Raw genomic sequence first — 17,253 nt, forward strand, 5'->3', positions numbered from 1 at the left:
GAGCTTGGAGGTGGGTACAGAACCCCGCTGCCTCTGCCAGAACCTTGCCCCAGCCACGGATCAGCCAGCCTTTCCTGGTCATCTCCTGACACTGACTTAAGGCTTGTCTCCTGAGCCTTCTGCCAGGCCCCACACAACTGACAGTGTTACCAGCTGCTCCAAGCCCTCTCCAGATCCAGCTGCTGGGATCAGGACCTTCTTCCCAGCCCCTACCTAGCTCAAGCCCTCTTCCCATTCTCTTTGCCTCCATAGCTCCATCTGCCAAAGATGCTCTGATGTCTTTGAGGTGTTGGGAGCCCTTGGGGTGAGGGAACTGTTCTTGGCTAGGTGTATTGGCATTGGCTGAAACAGCTGCCCATCTAACACATTGCTATGTGCCATTAGCTGCTGAAGTCCAGAGCTCAGCATATAGACCTTGGGTCTGCCCTGGATGTTTGCGGGGGGTGGGGAGGATGATGTGACAAAACCTATCAAAAACCTGACACACAGGTGCAAGCTGTCCTCTGCAACCCAGAGGAGGAGCCATGCAATCACCTGCTATTGAGCTGGGAAGGCATGGTTTGTCATGACTCACACACTCCATGGCTCAGTCAGCCACCCACAAATGGAGACTCCAGAGCTGAAACACTCGGAGCCATCACTGATAGTCAGAGCTGGCCTTTGAATTGCTGCAGATGCCCTCTAAGGCCTCCCCGTGCCTGGCCTCCTTTGCCCCCTCCTTTCTGTTATTAAGGATTCTAGTCACACATGGCATTGAGACCCCATAAGACACCAACCGCACCACCTGACTGACAGGCTGCACTCGAGGTCATCCTTGGAGGGCTTGCTTTCTTGCCTCCCTCCCTCCCTCCCTCCTTTCCTCCCTCCCTCCCTCTTGTCTTCCTTCTTTCCCTTCTCTCTCTCCCTCCCTTCCTATCCCTCCCTCCCCCTCCCTCCCTCCCTCCCTCCCTTCTTTCCTTCCTTCCTTCCTTCCTTCCTTCCTTCCTTCCTTCCTTCCTTCCTTCCTTCCTTCCTTCCTTCCTTCCTTCCTTCCTTCCTTCTTTCCTATCTTGATCATGGGGTTTGAATTAAGAACCTGAGTGTTGTCCCAGATCTCTTTTTTTGCTTAAAGCTAGCATTCTTTGAGCCACAGCTCCATTTCTGGTGGCAGACTTTCCTGCCCTGGCTGGCTTTGAACCGTGATCCTCAGATTTCAGCTTCCCAATTAGCTAAGGATTACAGGCATGAGCCAGTCCCTGGCGGAGGTCTTTCTTTTGCAGCTTTTATTTAGGGGCTACAAACATGCATATCAGTGATTAGGCTTCTTGCCTTGGGGACCATATTTCAGGATGGCTGAGTGCTCCCTTCACCTCATCCCTGCTATCATCCAGCCTTGTTAGGCAGAATTCAAGTAATAAGTTCCCCTGGACAGTGGGCCCTCCCAGGGCTGCCACGTCACCAGGCAGATGCCCATCCTCTCTTTCAGTACTATCTACTCTATACTGACATTGCATGGCCAGGGGTTTCTGTTTAGTGCCCACCTGACCACCAGACATCAGAGGCTCACACTCAAGGCTAGGTCAGTTGCAGGCTGCGCGCAGAGCCAAGTGGAGCATGCTTTCTGTTTTTCCAGGGGTCAGCATTACCATGGAGGCAGTGATGTTGTAGAGGGGCAGTGGGATGCTTTGTTTGTTAAAACAGCCTGTTAAAGCTAGGCATTGGTGGGTCACACCTGTCTGGTTTGAAGCTAGCCTGGGAAGGAAAGTCCATGGGACTATTGTTTCCAGTTAACTACCAAAAAGCCAGAAGTAGAGGCATGGTTTAAGTGGTAGAGCACCAGCCTTGAGCAAAAACAAACAAAAATAGCTCAGGAATATGTGTGGCCCCCTGGCAGGTTCTCTAGGCTGTCTACCCAGGTCGTATTTGCATTCAGATGGTTACAAATGTTCTGTTGACGTGTTGACACTGAGCTAGGCACTGAGCAGGCAGTGAGAACAGTGGGAAGCATGCCTGGTGTCGTCTGGTGATGGAGGGCTGAGGAGGGCGCTGTGATGTAAGCTTACCCTGGAGGCAGAATCTGGAGGCTGCAGACCTGGGGAGGAGGGAGCCCATACAGCTGCTGCAAGGAACGTGTGACCTTGGGCAGGCCCAACCTTCCGACTTGCCACAAGCTTTTATTTTTAAATTTATTTATTTATTTATTTATTTTTTGCGGTTTGTGGGGCTTGAAATCAAGGCCTGGGCACTGTCCCTGAGCTTTTGTGCTCAAGGCTAGTGCACTGCCTCTTTGAGCCACAATTCTACTTGTGGTTTTCTGGTGGTTAATTGGAGATAAGAGTCTCAAGGACCTTCCTGCCTGGGTTGGTGTTGACCATGATCTTCAGATCTCAGCCTTCTGAATCACCAGGAGTACAGGTGTGAACCTCCCGTGCCCAGCTCCCATGAGCTCTTGTGCTCACATGAGTGTGATAGGCAAGCTTGTGTTCTTGGACAGAGGACAGGCACTTGACTTCACAAGGAGCTTGTTAGTGGGGCCAGAAGTGAGAAAAGTTTGAGACCCTCTTGAGACCGATGAGAGAAGAGGTAGGATGGAAGATATTGGGGGTAGAAAAAGAACACGGTGAGACATTCCTCCCCTAGAGTTGCCCTGGTTTCCTGCTTCAACAGTGCTTGAATGGAACCCGGAGCTCAATCCCCATCCTGGCCGACTGCTCCGAGGCCGCCATCAACTGCCAGATCAACTGGCTACCTGTCCAAGTCTTACTACTTTGACCAAGGTGATGTGCCTTTGAAGAAGTTTGCCAAATATTTTCTTTACCAATCTCATGAGGAAAGGGAACATGCAGAGAAACTGATGAAGCTGCAGAACCAGTGAGGTGGCCCCATCTTCCTGCAGGATATCAAGAAACCAGACCGCAATGACTGGGAAAGGGGGCTGAATGCAATGGCGTGTACATTGCCCTTGGAAAAAGTGTGAGTTAGTCACTACTGGAACTACACAAACTGGCCACTGACAAAAATGACCCTCATTTGTGTGACTTCATTGAGGCTCATTAACCTGAAGGAGCAGGTGAAATCCATCAAGGAATTGGGTGACCACATCACCAACTTGCACAAGATGGGAGCCCCTAAATCTGGGATGGCTGAGTATCTCTTTGACAAGCACACTCTAGGAGACAGTGACAATAACAGCTAAGCCTTAGACTGATTTCCCCAAAGCCACAGTGACTGCTGGTTACCAAGGCAGTGCATGCATGCTGGGGTTACCAGTACCTTTCTATATTGTACCAAAACACCCTAAGTTCTTTTAATTTGTACCATTCCTTCAAATAAAAAAAAATTGGTACCTAAAAAAAGAAAAAAGAATGGTGCAAATGTCACAGAATAATGCAGGACATTAGGAGCCTCGGGGCCCCTCTTACTTCCACAAGGGGGTCTTGCACTATGATGGCTCTGGGTGGGAGCCTTATGAGCATCCTGTTGACTTGGCTTCTGCTGTATACCCCTGTCTATATACTCACAGTGTCTTGGGGATTGTGCATGGCCTTGCCTTCTCTGTGCGTACTTCCTGTGGCAGCCTCGTGTGCCTATCTGCTCTGCAGCATGTGGTGTGAATGCACTCACCCTGGACAGTAGCCTCTTGTCATAGCCTCTTGTCACACCAGGTCCCCTTGTTCATGCTACCAGTCCTGTAGCTGGCTCTGTACATCTGCCATCCTTATAGGTGCTGTGCAACTACGAGTGGCTATGCCTCCCCTTGAGGTTGGGCAGTTGTGTGTGTGTGGGGCATGCATTGATCTTAATGGTGCCAGGTTTCCAAAAGAGGTGGAGCTGGAATCTAGGAAGGTCTCCAGATAGCTCCCACCCCTTCCAGGCTAGCCCAGTGCCAGGCTCTGTTCCCATGATGCTCAGTCTTCAGTCACTGTGACTGCAGGAGAATGATATTTTTGGGATCTTGAGGTTCATAACTCTGGTCTCCAGAGGGTGTCTGTTGTCAGGTTTGCTCAGTACCCCAGCAGGCCAAGCACCCTTCTCCAGCCGTGGTTGGGCCTTCCTGTGCTCTTGTTGGCCATGTCATTGTGAAGGACCCCATCTGGACAGCAGCACCTCGTGGAAGCAGGGGAATATATCTCTTCACTCTTGGCATTTGGGGTGCAGCTCATCTAGAGGCCTTGGCCCTCCGATCACATCCTTGATTTGCCTTCTGCTCCCAAGAGGATGGGTGTTTTCACAGTACTTCTAGTATGCATGAGATCACATCTTCACAAGGGAAGGGCACAGTGCCTTGGGGGACACCCTTAAGTTCTGTGACTTGAGAGGCCAGGCTCAGCTAAACAGCCTTGAGTGGGGCCAAGTGTGGGGGCACAGAGAGGTCAGAGGGAACATGGCCTGGCACCTGTGACTGGCAGGGCACAGACAACCATGTTGACCTTGTTGAAAGTGTGCAAACGATGGCAGCACTCCTAGAGCATGTGTGTGTGTATGTGTGTGTAAGTTCAAATGGGGAGGACATTGATCTCTAGGTGTGGCAGTGCATCTGTAACAAGTATTCCTTTCATGCCTGGCTTGCCTTTGTTCACTTCAAGTGTTTTTTACCCAAGTTCCAGGGGCTTTCTGTGTGGAATTGTCTTAGTGGATAATACCAGCTTTGTCTGACATGAGGTCTTGATTCATAGTTTGAGAGCCACATAGTTGAAAAGCCACCCCAGCTATAACTAGCTAAGTAAAGTAATAGCACTGGTCCTTGCCCAAATCATCTCAGCATTGCACAGTCTTGAATCTGAGATCCTTGCTCATGATGCCATGCAAGCTAGGGAAAGGGAAACTGCTCTTCCAGCATTCCTTGGTCTGCTTCTTCTCTCTTGTGCACATAGGGGTTCAAAAATGTATTCTGTGGGCTGGGGATATAGCCTAGTGGCAAGCGTGCCTGCCTCGGATACACGAGGCCCTAGGTTCGATTCCCCAGCACCACATATACAGAAAACGGCCAGAAGCGGCGCTGTGGCTCAAGTGGCGGAGTGCTAGCCTTGAGCGGGAAGAAGCCAGGGACAGTGCTCAGGCCCTGAGTCCAAGGCCCAGGACTGGCCAAAAAAAAAAAAAAAAAATGTATTCTGTGAGGTTCTGGGTGGTTGATAAGCAAGGTGGGGACCAAGGTCAGGAGTGCTGTAGTCATATCACAAACCCATTTGGGCATTTGGGTTAGCATTTGACCGCCAACAGCCTGACAATAGACAAGGCAGAGCTGAATGCTGGTGGCTCATGCCTGTAATACTAGCTGCTCAGGAAGCTGAGATCTGAGGATCATAGTTCAAAGCAAGCCTGGGCAAGAAAGCCTGTGAGATTCTTATTTCCAAAAAAAGTACTCAAAACAACAACAACAACAAAATAAACCCAGAAGTAGCAAGTGTGGCTCAAGTGGTGGAGTGCTAGCCTTGAGCACAAAAAAGCTTAAGCCTGAGTTTAAGCCCCAAGACTAGCAAAACAAACAAACAAATAAACAAACAAACAGGGTAGTTGTCCAGGTGTCTTGGTTGGGCACAGTGTATGTGCTGTGTAGACATTGTCACATTTGACCCTCTCACAGCTCTTGGCTTACATACCACATTGTCTCCATTTCTGAGATGGGAAGACAGAAGCCCAGGGGTTACAAAATTTGCTCAAGGTCACTAAGACCTTATACCTATAAGTAAGACCAGTAAGAGGCTTGGCTTTGAACCTAGGCTCTGTGTGGTGTTACGAGTTGGATGCTGACCGCTGCCCACTTGGTCCACTCACTGGTGGGCTGCACAGAACACTGGCTCCCTATCATCCTGAGCTGGCTAGGGTTGCAAACAGGGTCCTTTGCACCCTGGTTTATAGGAGGTCTCTTACTGTGAGTCTCCTGCCACCTCTCCTCTGAAAGCTAGGAGTACTTGAGAGCACTGAGCAGAGTGCCAGCTCAAAGTGTATCCAGGTCATCGCATCCAGGTGCAGAGAACTGGGTGGTTCATGGTCACTTTAGCCTGCACGTGTGGAGAGCCACAGAGCCCATTAAATCTGAAAAATCACCACATGTGCACATTTTTGGCATAAACAAAGTTCCATTTACAAAGTCCATAACAGCTTTAATATTATTACATGCCCCAGACTGGGACAGATTCCAAGACAAGAGTGTCGTTAGGTTGTGTTGTGCTTTTCCACACAAAGCTTCCTTGGGCCAAGCACGGGGTAAAAGGGAACCCCAACCCTGCACAGCCCCATTCCTCATGGCCTAGGGTAGAGTGGAGGAGTCATCAGCCATGATGTGCTGACTATGGGAGAGCCAATCTTAATGTGTCCTCAGGTCAGTCGGCAGGTCTGTCAGCATATGAACTAGTGCCCAGCACATCCATCAACCTCTGGTTCCTTGCTGGAAATAGACGGCCTTAGTGTGCTAGTCATGGCCTGCGAACTGGGTAGAAGGAAGATGCCTGTGAGACCAGGGAGTGATCTGAATCTTCACTTTCAATTCCTGGGAATGGCAAATGGCTTAATCTTGAGTAGAAACTAGCTTTAGATACTAATGGGTTGTAGCAATGAACAGAGGAATACTCTGATGTGATGTCTGGTTGGAGACAGTGCTGTGATTGATTAGTAATGTCTGCCAGGGGCACAAGGATGGGGAAAAAATAGTAAATGACACAGCACTTATTTACCATTCATGTTTTATTCTGATTATTTTACATATGCATGAAACCAACTAAGCCCTCTTTGTAGGCTTTACCCCCCTCCCTGGTCATGGAAATTAATATTAAGGCCCCCATCTATGCTGTTTTCCCTGCCCTGTGTTTGGATTTTAAACTCACAGGCCCGTTTCTGTTTTGTCTTTCAGTTGAAGAAGGGGAGGCCTCAGACTTCTCCCTGGCCTGGGATTCCTCGGTGACTGCAGCAGGTAAATTGGGGGTGGGGGTGGGGACAATAGGACTGTTGAAGAGTTGCTGGAGGGCTGGCCCAGGAACTCAGAAAGCCACCCAGCTGGTTGTGGAAATGATACTCCTGTCACATTCCTGTGTGTAGTCCAGGCTACCCCAGGCAACACGATTTCATATCAGTTCCATATGGTCAATAAAATCTCTTACATACAGAGACTGGTGTGGCCTCATTCTCCCTAGGGCTGCAGTTACTTACTTCTCAGGGGCCCAGTTCAGATGGCGGCTTTGCCTTCCCCAGTGGCAGCTTGAGTTCATACTTCCAAAAGGCGAAGCTTAGTCTTGTGAGATATGTGGTGGACATTGTGAGGTGACAGGTGACTGACAGTTGGGGGACTTGAATTTTTTACCTCAGTTCTTTCTCTTTGGGAAACTCAGCTGGATAAAGAGATGGTTGGTTGACTTTTTTCTAATGGTAAAGTTTTGCAACTTGGAGCCAACTGTGGGGTTGGAGGTTGGAAATGACTTTGGGGTCCTTGGGAGCTCTGGAGTGGGTGGGGTCACACAGTCACCCCCTCATGGCATTTATTGCCCCAGCAGGTGCCAGGCTACATTTCCTTACTCTGCTTTTCTGCCTTGTTCCAGGCCTGTCTCAGGATCCAGACCAGTTGTCTCTGGATTCATCGGGCACTGCACTGAGATAGTCCTTTAAGTCAAATCTCCTCTTTTATTGTGGAAACTGTGAAGCTGGAAGAGATCTGTGGTGGCCTCTGATGTGGGCATCACTGCTTCCACAGTTATACCTCTGCTTGGTGATTTTTGTAGACATTTATGACTTACAATGATGCGTCAGATTCATTTACATGAAACAACTGAGTTAACCAGAAAGTTTTTTTAGTATCATTTGTAATTCTTAACACTCAGCAAAAACCAGCTGAGGTCTGGGGAAACATGGTGTAGATTGGACAGAAGAAGCAGAGTAGAGGGGCTGCCGCTTTTGTGGAGCCCTTATGGGTCCTGGATGACCCAGGCTTGGGTATTGCTGTCTGCTGGCTCCCTGGGCTATGGCGATTAATTTCCAAGGATGGGCCTTGTCTGAAGCCAGGAAGATGAGGTGCTTCCATTTTAGGGGGCAAAAGCAGGGTTAGGATGGGCCATAGGGCCAGAACCTGGCAGATGAGGTGGCTTAGGGGAGATGGGGAGGGATGGTGCAGCCCCCTCATCCCTCAGTTTCCATCCTGATCCCTGGTTGGGGAAGGGTAGCCCTCTGGTAGCAGAAATGCTGAGATTGGAATGCTCCATGTCAGGAACCTCCTAACAGGTGTGCAGTGCACTGGTATACTGGGTGCACTGCACAGGCTTGCACCATTCCCTGGAGAGGAGCCCACTGTGCTCCCAGCCCTCATCTAGAAGCTTCTCAGAGGGTGGCTCCTCTTGGCTGCTGTCCTGGTGCTGCAGGAGGGGATGGGTTGGGGGGGGGTGGGAACAGCTGCATGGCATGCATGCATGGTAGCTAGGTGGTCTGCTGGTAGATGTGCTGAATTGAGCCCAGGCTAGTGGCGAGGCCTTTCCTGATCTACAGGAGGCAGTGACACCAGAGGGGGAGGCCCTGCCATGTGCCTCTCTGGGGTTCTGCAGTAGATGTCAGCCTCTAGGCTTCACTGGTGGGTCAGGAACAGTGCAATTTGAATTTTTAACCAAGTATCTCCTCCCAACACACACACATATACACACATGCACATGCGCACGTGCACATGCACGCACAAATATGTTCCTAAGCCCTGTGTTCCTTGGGAGCCTTCACAGCCCTGGCTCTCCATGGTGCCAGTTAGCATGTGCTCCTCTGCCCAGCTCTGGGGATAGGGAGGGCAAAACCCTAGCAGTCACCCAGAGCCAGCCCATGGTGTTTGTTGTCTTGGGACTGTTTTGGATGTTCCTGTGCTGTCCAAGTGTGATAATTTCCCTTCCTAGTCTGTTGGACTTGGGCTGTCAGGCTGTTGTCCCCCTCCCCCCACCCCCCGGAAGGGCCTGTGCAATGGTGCTAATCCGGGGGGGGGGCAGGATGGAGTTGGTGTGGGAGGGAGGCCAACATGCAGGTGATGGGCTTGCATCAAAGCTCTGGCTTAGCTTCGGGACAGCTCTGGGAAGTGGGTGCTCTTGCCTGCAGCAGCCCCTTCATCTCCCCGAGAGTGGGTTTGGGGCAGCCATCTGGTGGAGGTCAAGGTGAAGGTCAGGATGGAAGTCCCTGCCAAAGCTGCTTTGGTCCTGGACTTTCTATTGGGCAGTGGCACGGGAACCAGGTCTTGGCAGCCAGAGCCGGTATTATCTCTGCCTCCCCAGGCCCCTAAGGTGGAGAGCTGAGCAGACATAGGAGGCCACGTCACAGGTACTTTGGAACTGTCCCTGATGGAATGGTTTCTGTAGCCCTAGGACACTGGCAGGTTCTGTTCACATGTTATAGCAAACGTGGAGGGCTGTGAGGTGTGGGCCCTCTATGTACGGCTTGCTGGCTCTAAGCACAAGCTTTGCCCTCAGCCCTTGCCTGTGCACTCCTGACCCTGGCTCTGGAATGTGATGGAGAGCCCCAATAAAGCAGCAGAGAGTGGGGGGCTTCTGTGTAACCCTTGACCTCCCCCAAGCCTTCCCTGCCAGCAGGGACCTCGTGGTGCTACCTCCAGGAACAGCCTGGCCTGCTTCACTTGTGCCCTTGAGCTGGGCTTTGACAGTGATGGAGAGCTAGCCTTGCCTGGCAGGGAAGGAGCACAATATTCAGCTCTTGGCAATATTCTCTGGCCCAGAGAGGGGCCATGGGGGTTTGAGGGGCTGGCCTGCTCTTGCTTCTTGGCTGTCAAATGTGGGGTTGCTGATGGCACAGCCTAGGGGAAGAGCCCTGTGGCCAGAATCTGGCATGGGGGTGCTTGGCAACATGGATTTGTGTGTTTGTGCATGTATACCCACGTGTGCCAGTATTGGGGCTTGCACTCAGGGCCCAGGTGCTGTCCTATAGCCTTTTCCCTCAAGGCTAGTTAGTGCTTTACCACTTTAGCTGCAGCTCTACTTCTGGCTTTTTGATGGTTAACTGGAGATAAGACTTTCACAGACTTTCCTGCCTGGGCTGGCTTCAAACTGTGATCCTCAGATTTTAGCCTCCTGAGTAGCTAGGATTATAGCCATGAACCATTGGTGCTCAGCCAGTGTGAGGTTTAAAACCAGCCATTTCCTATTGGATCTTGCCTTTTCTTACCCATAAATGCAGGTGTGTTGGTGTGTAGAGTGTGCTAAGTATCTTAGGAAACAATTTAAGCTGGAGAATTTCTGTACCCACTTTGAGACATGCTTACCTTTGAGCATTTGATGTTTGGGAATGACTTTTCTGCCCAGCACAAAGGGCCTTTCAGATGAGGTTTCTAGAGGTTCTGGAGCCCTAATCCCGCCTCCCCTCTGCCTTGCTGGCCGTAGGGCTCTAACTGATTAGACATGTGGAAACCCTTTGCAAATGGAAAAGCCCATAGGCTCATAAGTCTGGAGGCTCCCGCCAGGCAGCTTGAAGCCACAGGTGAATATGTACGTGATGGTGATGTGGCTCCTTTAGAGGGGGCCTCTTTCTCAGTGCCCACTGTTTCTGCTACCTGGGCCTATAATTGCCAGATCTTCTGTTTTGAAAAGAGAAGCCAGAAAGTAGGATTTTCATGTGAAATTATTAGATTGGAAAAAAACCCCACACTCCCTGAAACAGCATTGTCAAGATAGTCCACATATCATGAAACTTACATTTAAAGTGGATCTTAGTAAGTTCATAGACTTTTAGATATGCCTATTTTAGACATTTCCTACAATTGACATAGTCCTAACTGACTCCGTTCGTTTAGCCTAATATTTTCAGGATTCATGTTGTATTATGATTCTGTCTTCCATTTTTTTATGGTTGAATAATATTCTATGTTATGGACAGAGGACATTTTATTGATAAATTGATCTGCTGATGATATTTGGGGTGATTTCATCTTTTGGCCATTGTGAACAGTTCAACCATAAGCATTTATGTCACGTTTTGGTTGGAACCCCTGTTTTCAGTTCTCTAGCATCCTTTGGGGGGTTTATTTGCCCCAGGACATATGATAATTTTGTGCTTAGTTTCTTTTCTTTTTTTGTTTTTTTTTGTTTATTTTTGTTGCCAGTCCTGGGGCGTGGACTCAGGGCCTGAGCACTGTCCCTGGCTTCTTTTTGTTCAAAGCTAGCACTCTGCCACTTGAGCCACAGTACCACTGCTGGCTGTTTTCTATATATGTGGTGCTTGGGAATTGAATCCAGGGCTTCATGTATATAAGGCAAGCACTCTTGCCACTAGGCCATATTCCCAGCCTGTGCTTAGTTTCTTGAAGAACCATTAAGCTGTCTTCCACAGTGGCTGCACCAGCTAACATCCCTGCAGCCACGTGCAAGGGTTCCCATTTCTTCACAGCTTTCTGGCCTTCTTGGTGGCTGTGAAGGCATCTCACTTGGCCAATTATATTTCTACAAAACATTGTTAAGGCTGAAGATAGATAGTTCTTCCACCTGCTGCATTTGGCCAAGTCCCAGATGTGGAGGGCTGGTGAGAAGGGCCTCGCTGAGGAACTGTCACTAGGGCTCTCCGTTCCAGGCCTTCAGAGGCCCTGCGCTGCTTTCCTGCCCATCCTAGATCCTGGAGCTGTCTTCCTGTAGTGTTCTTTCCACTCTCCCAGAGACTTTTGCAGGTGTTAGGAATGACATGTGATACAGAACTCGTGGAGCTCTACTTATACCCATGCATGGAGCTCTATTGTATATGTAGGTCTATGTGTACCCGTGCACAGAGCTCTTCCTGTACTTGTGCACGAAGCTCTGTGTATATCTGTGCACAGAAGTCTACGTGTGTCCCTGCCTGGAGATCTATGTGTACCTGTGCACAGAACTCTATGTGTACCCGTGCATGGAGCTCTGTGTATATCTGTGCACAGAACTTTACGTGTGCCCCTGCATGGAGCTCTGTGTGTTCCTGTACACAGAGCTCTATGTGTACCCATGCCCGGAGTTCTACTGAGCTCATGTATGTACTTGTGCTCTACATGTGCCCATGCATGGAACTCTATGTGTACATGTGCACAGAACTCTTCTGTGTATGCAGCTCTTTGTGTACCCGTGCATAGAGCTAGTTCTGCATGGAACACTGTGCACCCAAGTCAGCTAAGTACCCTATCCCAGTCAAAGTCTCATTGGGATTTGCTCTCTGTCCAGGTTCTGGGATAGTCAGCTGGAACCCACCCATGGGTAGGTTCTCCCAGCATGGCTGCTTTGGAAGCAAGTGGGGGCTGGGGGCCAACTGGAGATGTCCAGCATTGATGTTCTCACTGATGCCTGGGCAAGCTACTAGAGTCTGTTTCTGGCATGATGTTAGTCACACTGATGGACTGAAACACTTACTACTAGTAGTTACTTGGAGTTGTGGCACTGTGATAGGATGAGTTCTAGGCCTTTCTGACATGTGACAGGCCTCACATCTTGGTGGATCCACCACACCCATTCTGGCTACTTCTAGGCCACATAGCCAGGAAGTGGCAGAGCAGAGATTTGAACCCAGACAGCTCCTGCATGAATTTGGTGTCTCAACTGTAGATGGCAAATGTGCCTGTGATAATTCATCCTAGGGGACCTGAGACTTGGGAGAGGGGTCAGCTCTGGACCCAAGTCACTTCTAGGTCAGATGGGGCGGTCTGACTCCAGCCAGCCTTCTGTGTTGCTACCTAGAAGGAGAGAAGCACATGTTGGAAGATTTGCACACATTTGCCATCCTGGCCCAGGCTGTCATCCACCCTCTTTGCTCTTGTCTCATACCTGAGTATTGAGTGGGTGTGGTTTTTGGGGGGCTGGGAGGGGGCAGTATGGAAGCACAGTTTTCCTTTAACCCAGTTCTGAGTGAGGGGTAGGGAGATGAGTCGGAACACCTCTGGTGATCAATAGGACACATTCCTCCTCCCCCCCCCCCCCCCCCCCCCCGCTATCCTTCACCTCTTGAGTTTTGTCTGGAAAAGTCCGGAAGGCTGGGCCTCTGTGGCAGGGTGTGGAGGCTGCTCCTGTGGTCCAGCAGCACGCTGGCTTCCAGTCACTTGGGTTTCATCAAAGCACGTGTTTATTATTTCAGCAGCTTCATAGGAACTCCACCCACAGCTTGGGCCCCTGCACGCTTGTCGTTCTCCTCTCTCCTGGACCCTTTCTTGCCCCATGCCCACACAGGCCTCTACCCCATGATGGCCAGCGTGGCTGACAGTGGCCTCTATAGTAGACCCGAGTGGCCTGAGCTCATTGTTTTCTGGCTGTGTCCTCCAAGCCCCCCTCCTGAGGGGACATCTGGGCTGCCCTTAGTTTTGACCAGGCTGGTGGTCCCGTTTCCTTTGCAGATTATCTGAGCCATTCTAGCACTGAACTTTTCCTTTCAAACTTCAAATCAAGGATGGAGAAGCTGTCCCCTCTCCTTTCCCTATCCTATCCCCAGTATTGTTCATGAGTGACCCTCCTTGCATGACCCTCCTGCCCTGAGTTTCTCAGGAAGGGCATTCTTTCCCATTGCCACAACCAGCCCAGAGTCTCCTTGCTATGCCCTTGGGGGATCATTCCAGACACCCCGATGTTCCAGGCTGGCTTAGCTGTGCTGTGCTGTCCATCTTTTGTTCTTCGACCCCTAACCCTTACCTTCCTGAGGGTCGGGGTGTGTGTGTGGCATTTTAAAGGAGTGCAAGAGTCTCACTAAATACATGTCGAATTTCCCAGCATTTTAAAAGACTTATGAAATGCATTTTTATATGGGGCCAGCTGGGGAGTTTCTCATTAGCTCTGCTGGGGAGTCTGTGGGGAGTTGAGCTAAGTGGAGCCAGGCAGGCTGGGTAGGAAGACGCGGTGGCCCGCGCTCACCGGGGGAGCGTGGCAGGCATGCGCCGGCTGGGCGGCCCCCCAGCCAGGCCGGCCTGGGCTGTGCCTTTGTTAAACCTGCTTCCCTCTCAGCACAAGGGGCCTCAGAAACCTTCAGGTGGTGACTGGAGCTGAGAGGTGGCCACTCTGTTACCATGGTGAACAGCCCACGAGGTAGGGCATCTGTGCCATGTGTGCTCACGGATGCAGGCACGTGTGTGTGTGTGTGTGTGTGTGTGTGTGTGTGTGTGTCCCAGGTAGTGGCAGGCCTGACTTGGATCCCTGGAGGCCTTGTGCTTCTACATACCCCTCTCCTAGAGGTGCTGTCTGTTGTGCCCCAGGGTGCCCTTGGAGCAGCTTTCTGAAGAGGATATGGCACTTCCTGTCCGCCCTTTCCTCTGGCTCCTGTCGGCCTTGGTCTCCTGTTGAGCTGCACTCTGCATTGCTTCCTTTTTGATGTGTCTGCTGCGCATGCGTGCATGCATGCAGAGCTCGTGCAAGCCTGTGACGTGTGCCAGCAGTCCCCGGGCACAGGGAGTGAGCCTTCTTTCTTCCCATACCTCCACCGCAGCTGGTGGCCTCAGCGCCACGGTGTGGGTTTGTCTTCTGCCTTCCGCTCTCCCGATAGACTTGGGATCTTGAGTCATTTGTCTCCTCTCCTCAGCGTGGTGCTCAGTAGGGGCTCTGCTGCTGAGCCCAGGCTTTGGCCTTGGGGTTCTCACAAAACCCAGAATGTTGGAACCCCCTCTCCCCACCCCATGGGACTGCTGGGCTTCTCAGGGGGATGTCAGAGCATGGATGAGAAGTGGGGGGCTGGCCCTGCTTTCTCCAGAGCCTGGATGAGCCCCTCCACGATAGGAAGAAGTCTCCCTTGTGCTGTTGGTCCTTCTCTAGGGCCCCGAGGACTTCCTAGAGGACACTAACATCTACAGTTCCCCCCTAACTTGAAGCCTGGCCATAAACCACAGCCACCTTTGGGTATGGGGCAGGCAGTGATGATGACATCATTCTATATGAAGTGACGATGATCTCATTCTTTACTACACATTTGGTGTTGTTGCTCATCGTGTTTTCCCTAGTTGCCTGAGCTTGTGCTTCCTAGGCATTCTGTGGCAGTATATGTCAGCTCTGTTCAAATTTGCACATGCATATAAACCCAGCCATCTTGTCAGAATACAGGCTGCAGCTTGGCAGGCCTGAAAGGGTCTGGAAGCTTTGGGGTAGGGATGATGGTACTGGTCTGCAGATTCCTATCTGCTCTTCTGGTCTTTTCTCTGGTCGGGCCTCTGCAAGTGGAGCTCCTTTTCATCCTTTGAAGCCAACCCAAACCACACCTCCTCCAGGAAGCTTTCCAGGATAAGCCTGTAGGAATTTCTGTGCCTTCCGTTGTGCCGCCTGACCCTGCCCTTGCTGACCTTCGACGGCCATGCCCTTCCTCTCTATGTACCCACTTTCCGCTCTCCTTAGGGGCCCTGACCATCTTTCACAGAGCTATGCATGGTGTGGCAATTGGCAAAAACCTGGCAAATGTTTTCCAGGGTATACAACTTCACCCCACCCCTTTGGGCAGTTTGGGGCCAGGTTTTTGTTCACTTGGTTGAGAGCAACCTGGGTTTAAGGTCTAGACAGCTATTAGCTGTGTTGTCTGGAAAAAGTTGTTCAACCTCTCTGTGCTTCTACTTCCTCATTAAAATGGGATAGTAGTCCAACTTCATCGGGCCACTGTGAGGAGTAGTGAGGGAAGTCCATGCTGTCTGTCCCCAGCCCTGAGCGCCCCACCCAGCCTCTCTACCTTTTTGTTCTTGCTGTAAACACTCTAGGAAAGCCTTGATGGGAGCCTCGCTCTGAGCCTGGAGCTGTGCAAGGGCTCTTTCCTCTTATCAGCGCGCCCTGTGTCTTTCTCCCTGTGGTGACAGGGGAGGCCTCTGGGTATGGCCAGAGTGGCAGGGAGTCTCCCCTTTGCCCCTGGGCTGGAACCAAGTCATCAGGCTCAGCCTTGCTCTGGCCTCAGTGGGGGACTTCAGAGTGTGTTCTAAAAGGTGGAGACCCTGAGGCTTTCATGGTGAGGCCCCTTTTTTAGGTGGGGCTGAGCACTGGGCTGTGCAGATCTGGGCCAGTACCTAGAAGGAAATGGCCAAGGTTGGCCTAACCACTCTGTACTGCCCAGCTGACTTTAGCTTCTCAGGCAGATGTGCTGTGCTTCCCAGCCCTGGTTGGTGTGGGTCACTGTGGAGTCAGCCTGTGTCCTGCTACTGGCTGGGGTTAGGCCACTGCCATCTCAGTCGACAGGTGTGTGCATGCACACACGTGTACTCTTATATGCTATGTGTGGTTAGACTGAATCTGGCTAACTAATTCTGTCTGGCTCAAAGAATTCATTCTTGTGCCCACATTGATGATTTTTTTTTCCTTTGTCATGGTTGATTGCTTTAACTGATGGCTGCTGGCCTGCTGGCCACACTTGTAGTCTTAGCACATCACAGTGATGCAGGATCTGGTAAGTATGATGTGTTTTCCTTGTGCTCCTCTGCTTATCAGGGATAAAGGCCCTGCAAACCCTGTAAGCATATGGGACAGACACAGGAGCGGAGGCAGGCATGGGCAGAGGCAGGGGCAGACACAGGTGTAGGAGTCAGGTGGCTGGCCTGTGTTGTTCACTACTGACACACTTCTTCATACACTGACCACACCATTATGTGTGGCACAGTGTGACTGGCACACACCATATACACATATGCACATAATCCTTACAACATGCACAGTCACACAGTCCTTCACAACACACATATGCACAAGCCTGCACACACGTGCATGCACATACATGCATGTATCCCCCACATGCATTTATAAGCTTGTTCTCTTCCATGTATACAGTACTTGTGTGCACAGAGCTGCAGAGACATGCACACATGCCAGTGCCCTTATCCACTGCAGGCTTGCAGACTAGCAACAAAAGCATCTTCTGAGATGGTCTCCTGAAGGCCCAGGATGGCCCTGGTGGGTGCTCAGGATGTCTGTCTGGCTCTTTCTTCTGTTTCTTTGTTGTAGCCTCCAGGACTACATATACTTTCCTCCTAAAGAGTCACCCCAGGTATTCTACCTAGTGATGGGCTGACCCAGTGAGGACTTTACAGCAGCTCCTGTCTGTCTGTCAGTCTTGCCTTGGCCCTCACACACCCTCCCACTCCTAACTTGGACATGACTGTTTTTGATCCTGCACCTGCCACTTTAAGAGCTCAGGAGCCTGGTGGGCCTGTCCCCAGAGTTGGGGTTGGGGAAGGCTGGACAGCTGCGGGTTGGGGAAGTCTCAAGAGTACCCAGGGCCTCTTAGAGCTCCAGCCGTGCTGAGGAAGCCGAAACAAAGGCTGACAATGGCCTCCTTCCCTCCCCAGGCCGCCTGGGCGCTGGGCCTGCCTGGGCGGTCTCTGGGGGCCCCTGTTGTTTCCTGTGCTGGCTGCAGGGT

At 51.1% G+C, this 17,253-nt stretch overlaps 1 protein-coding gene across 2 annotated transcripts in view; it reads left to right on the forward strand.

The window, feature by feature from the left end:
* Znf423 (zinc finger protein 423) overlaps nt 1-17,253 on the forward strand; it is a 321,067-nt gene that overhangs the window by 58,623 nt on the left and 245,191 nt on the right. For both annotated transcript variants that reach the window (XM_048355657.1, XM_048355658.1), the window contains exon 2: nt 6,830-6,889. In XM_048355657.1, the coding sequence (XP_048211614.1) occupies nt 6,830-6,889 (60 nt within the window). The remainder of the gene's footprint in view (nt 1-6,829; nt 6,890-17,253) is intronic.

Source organism: Perognathus longimembris, chromosome 10, assembly GCF_023159225.1.
Source record: "Perognathus longimembris pacificus isolate PPM17 chromosome 10, ASM2315922v1, whole genome shotgun sequence".
NCBI classification, from domain to species: domain Eukaryota; kingdom Metazoa; phylum Chordata; class Mammalia; order Rodentia; family Heteromyidae; genus Perognathus; species Perognathus longimembris.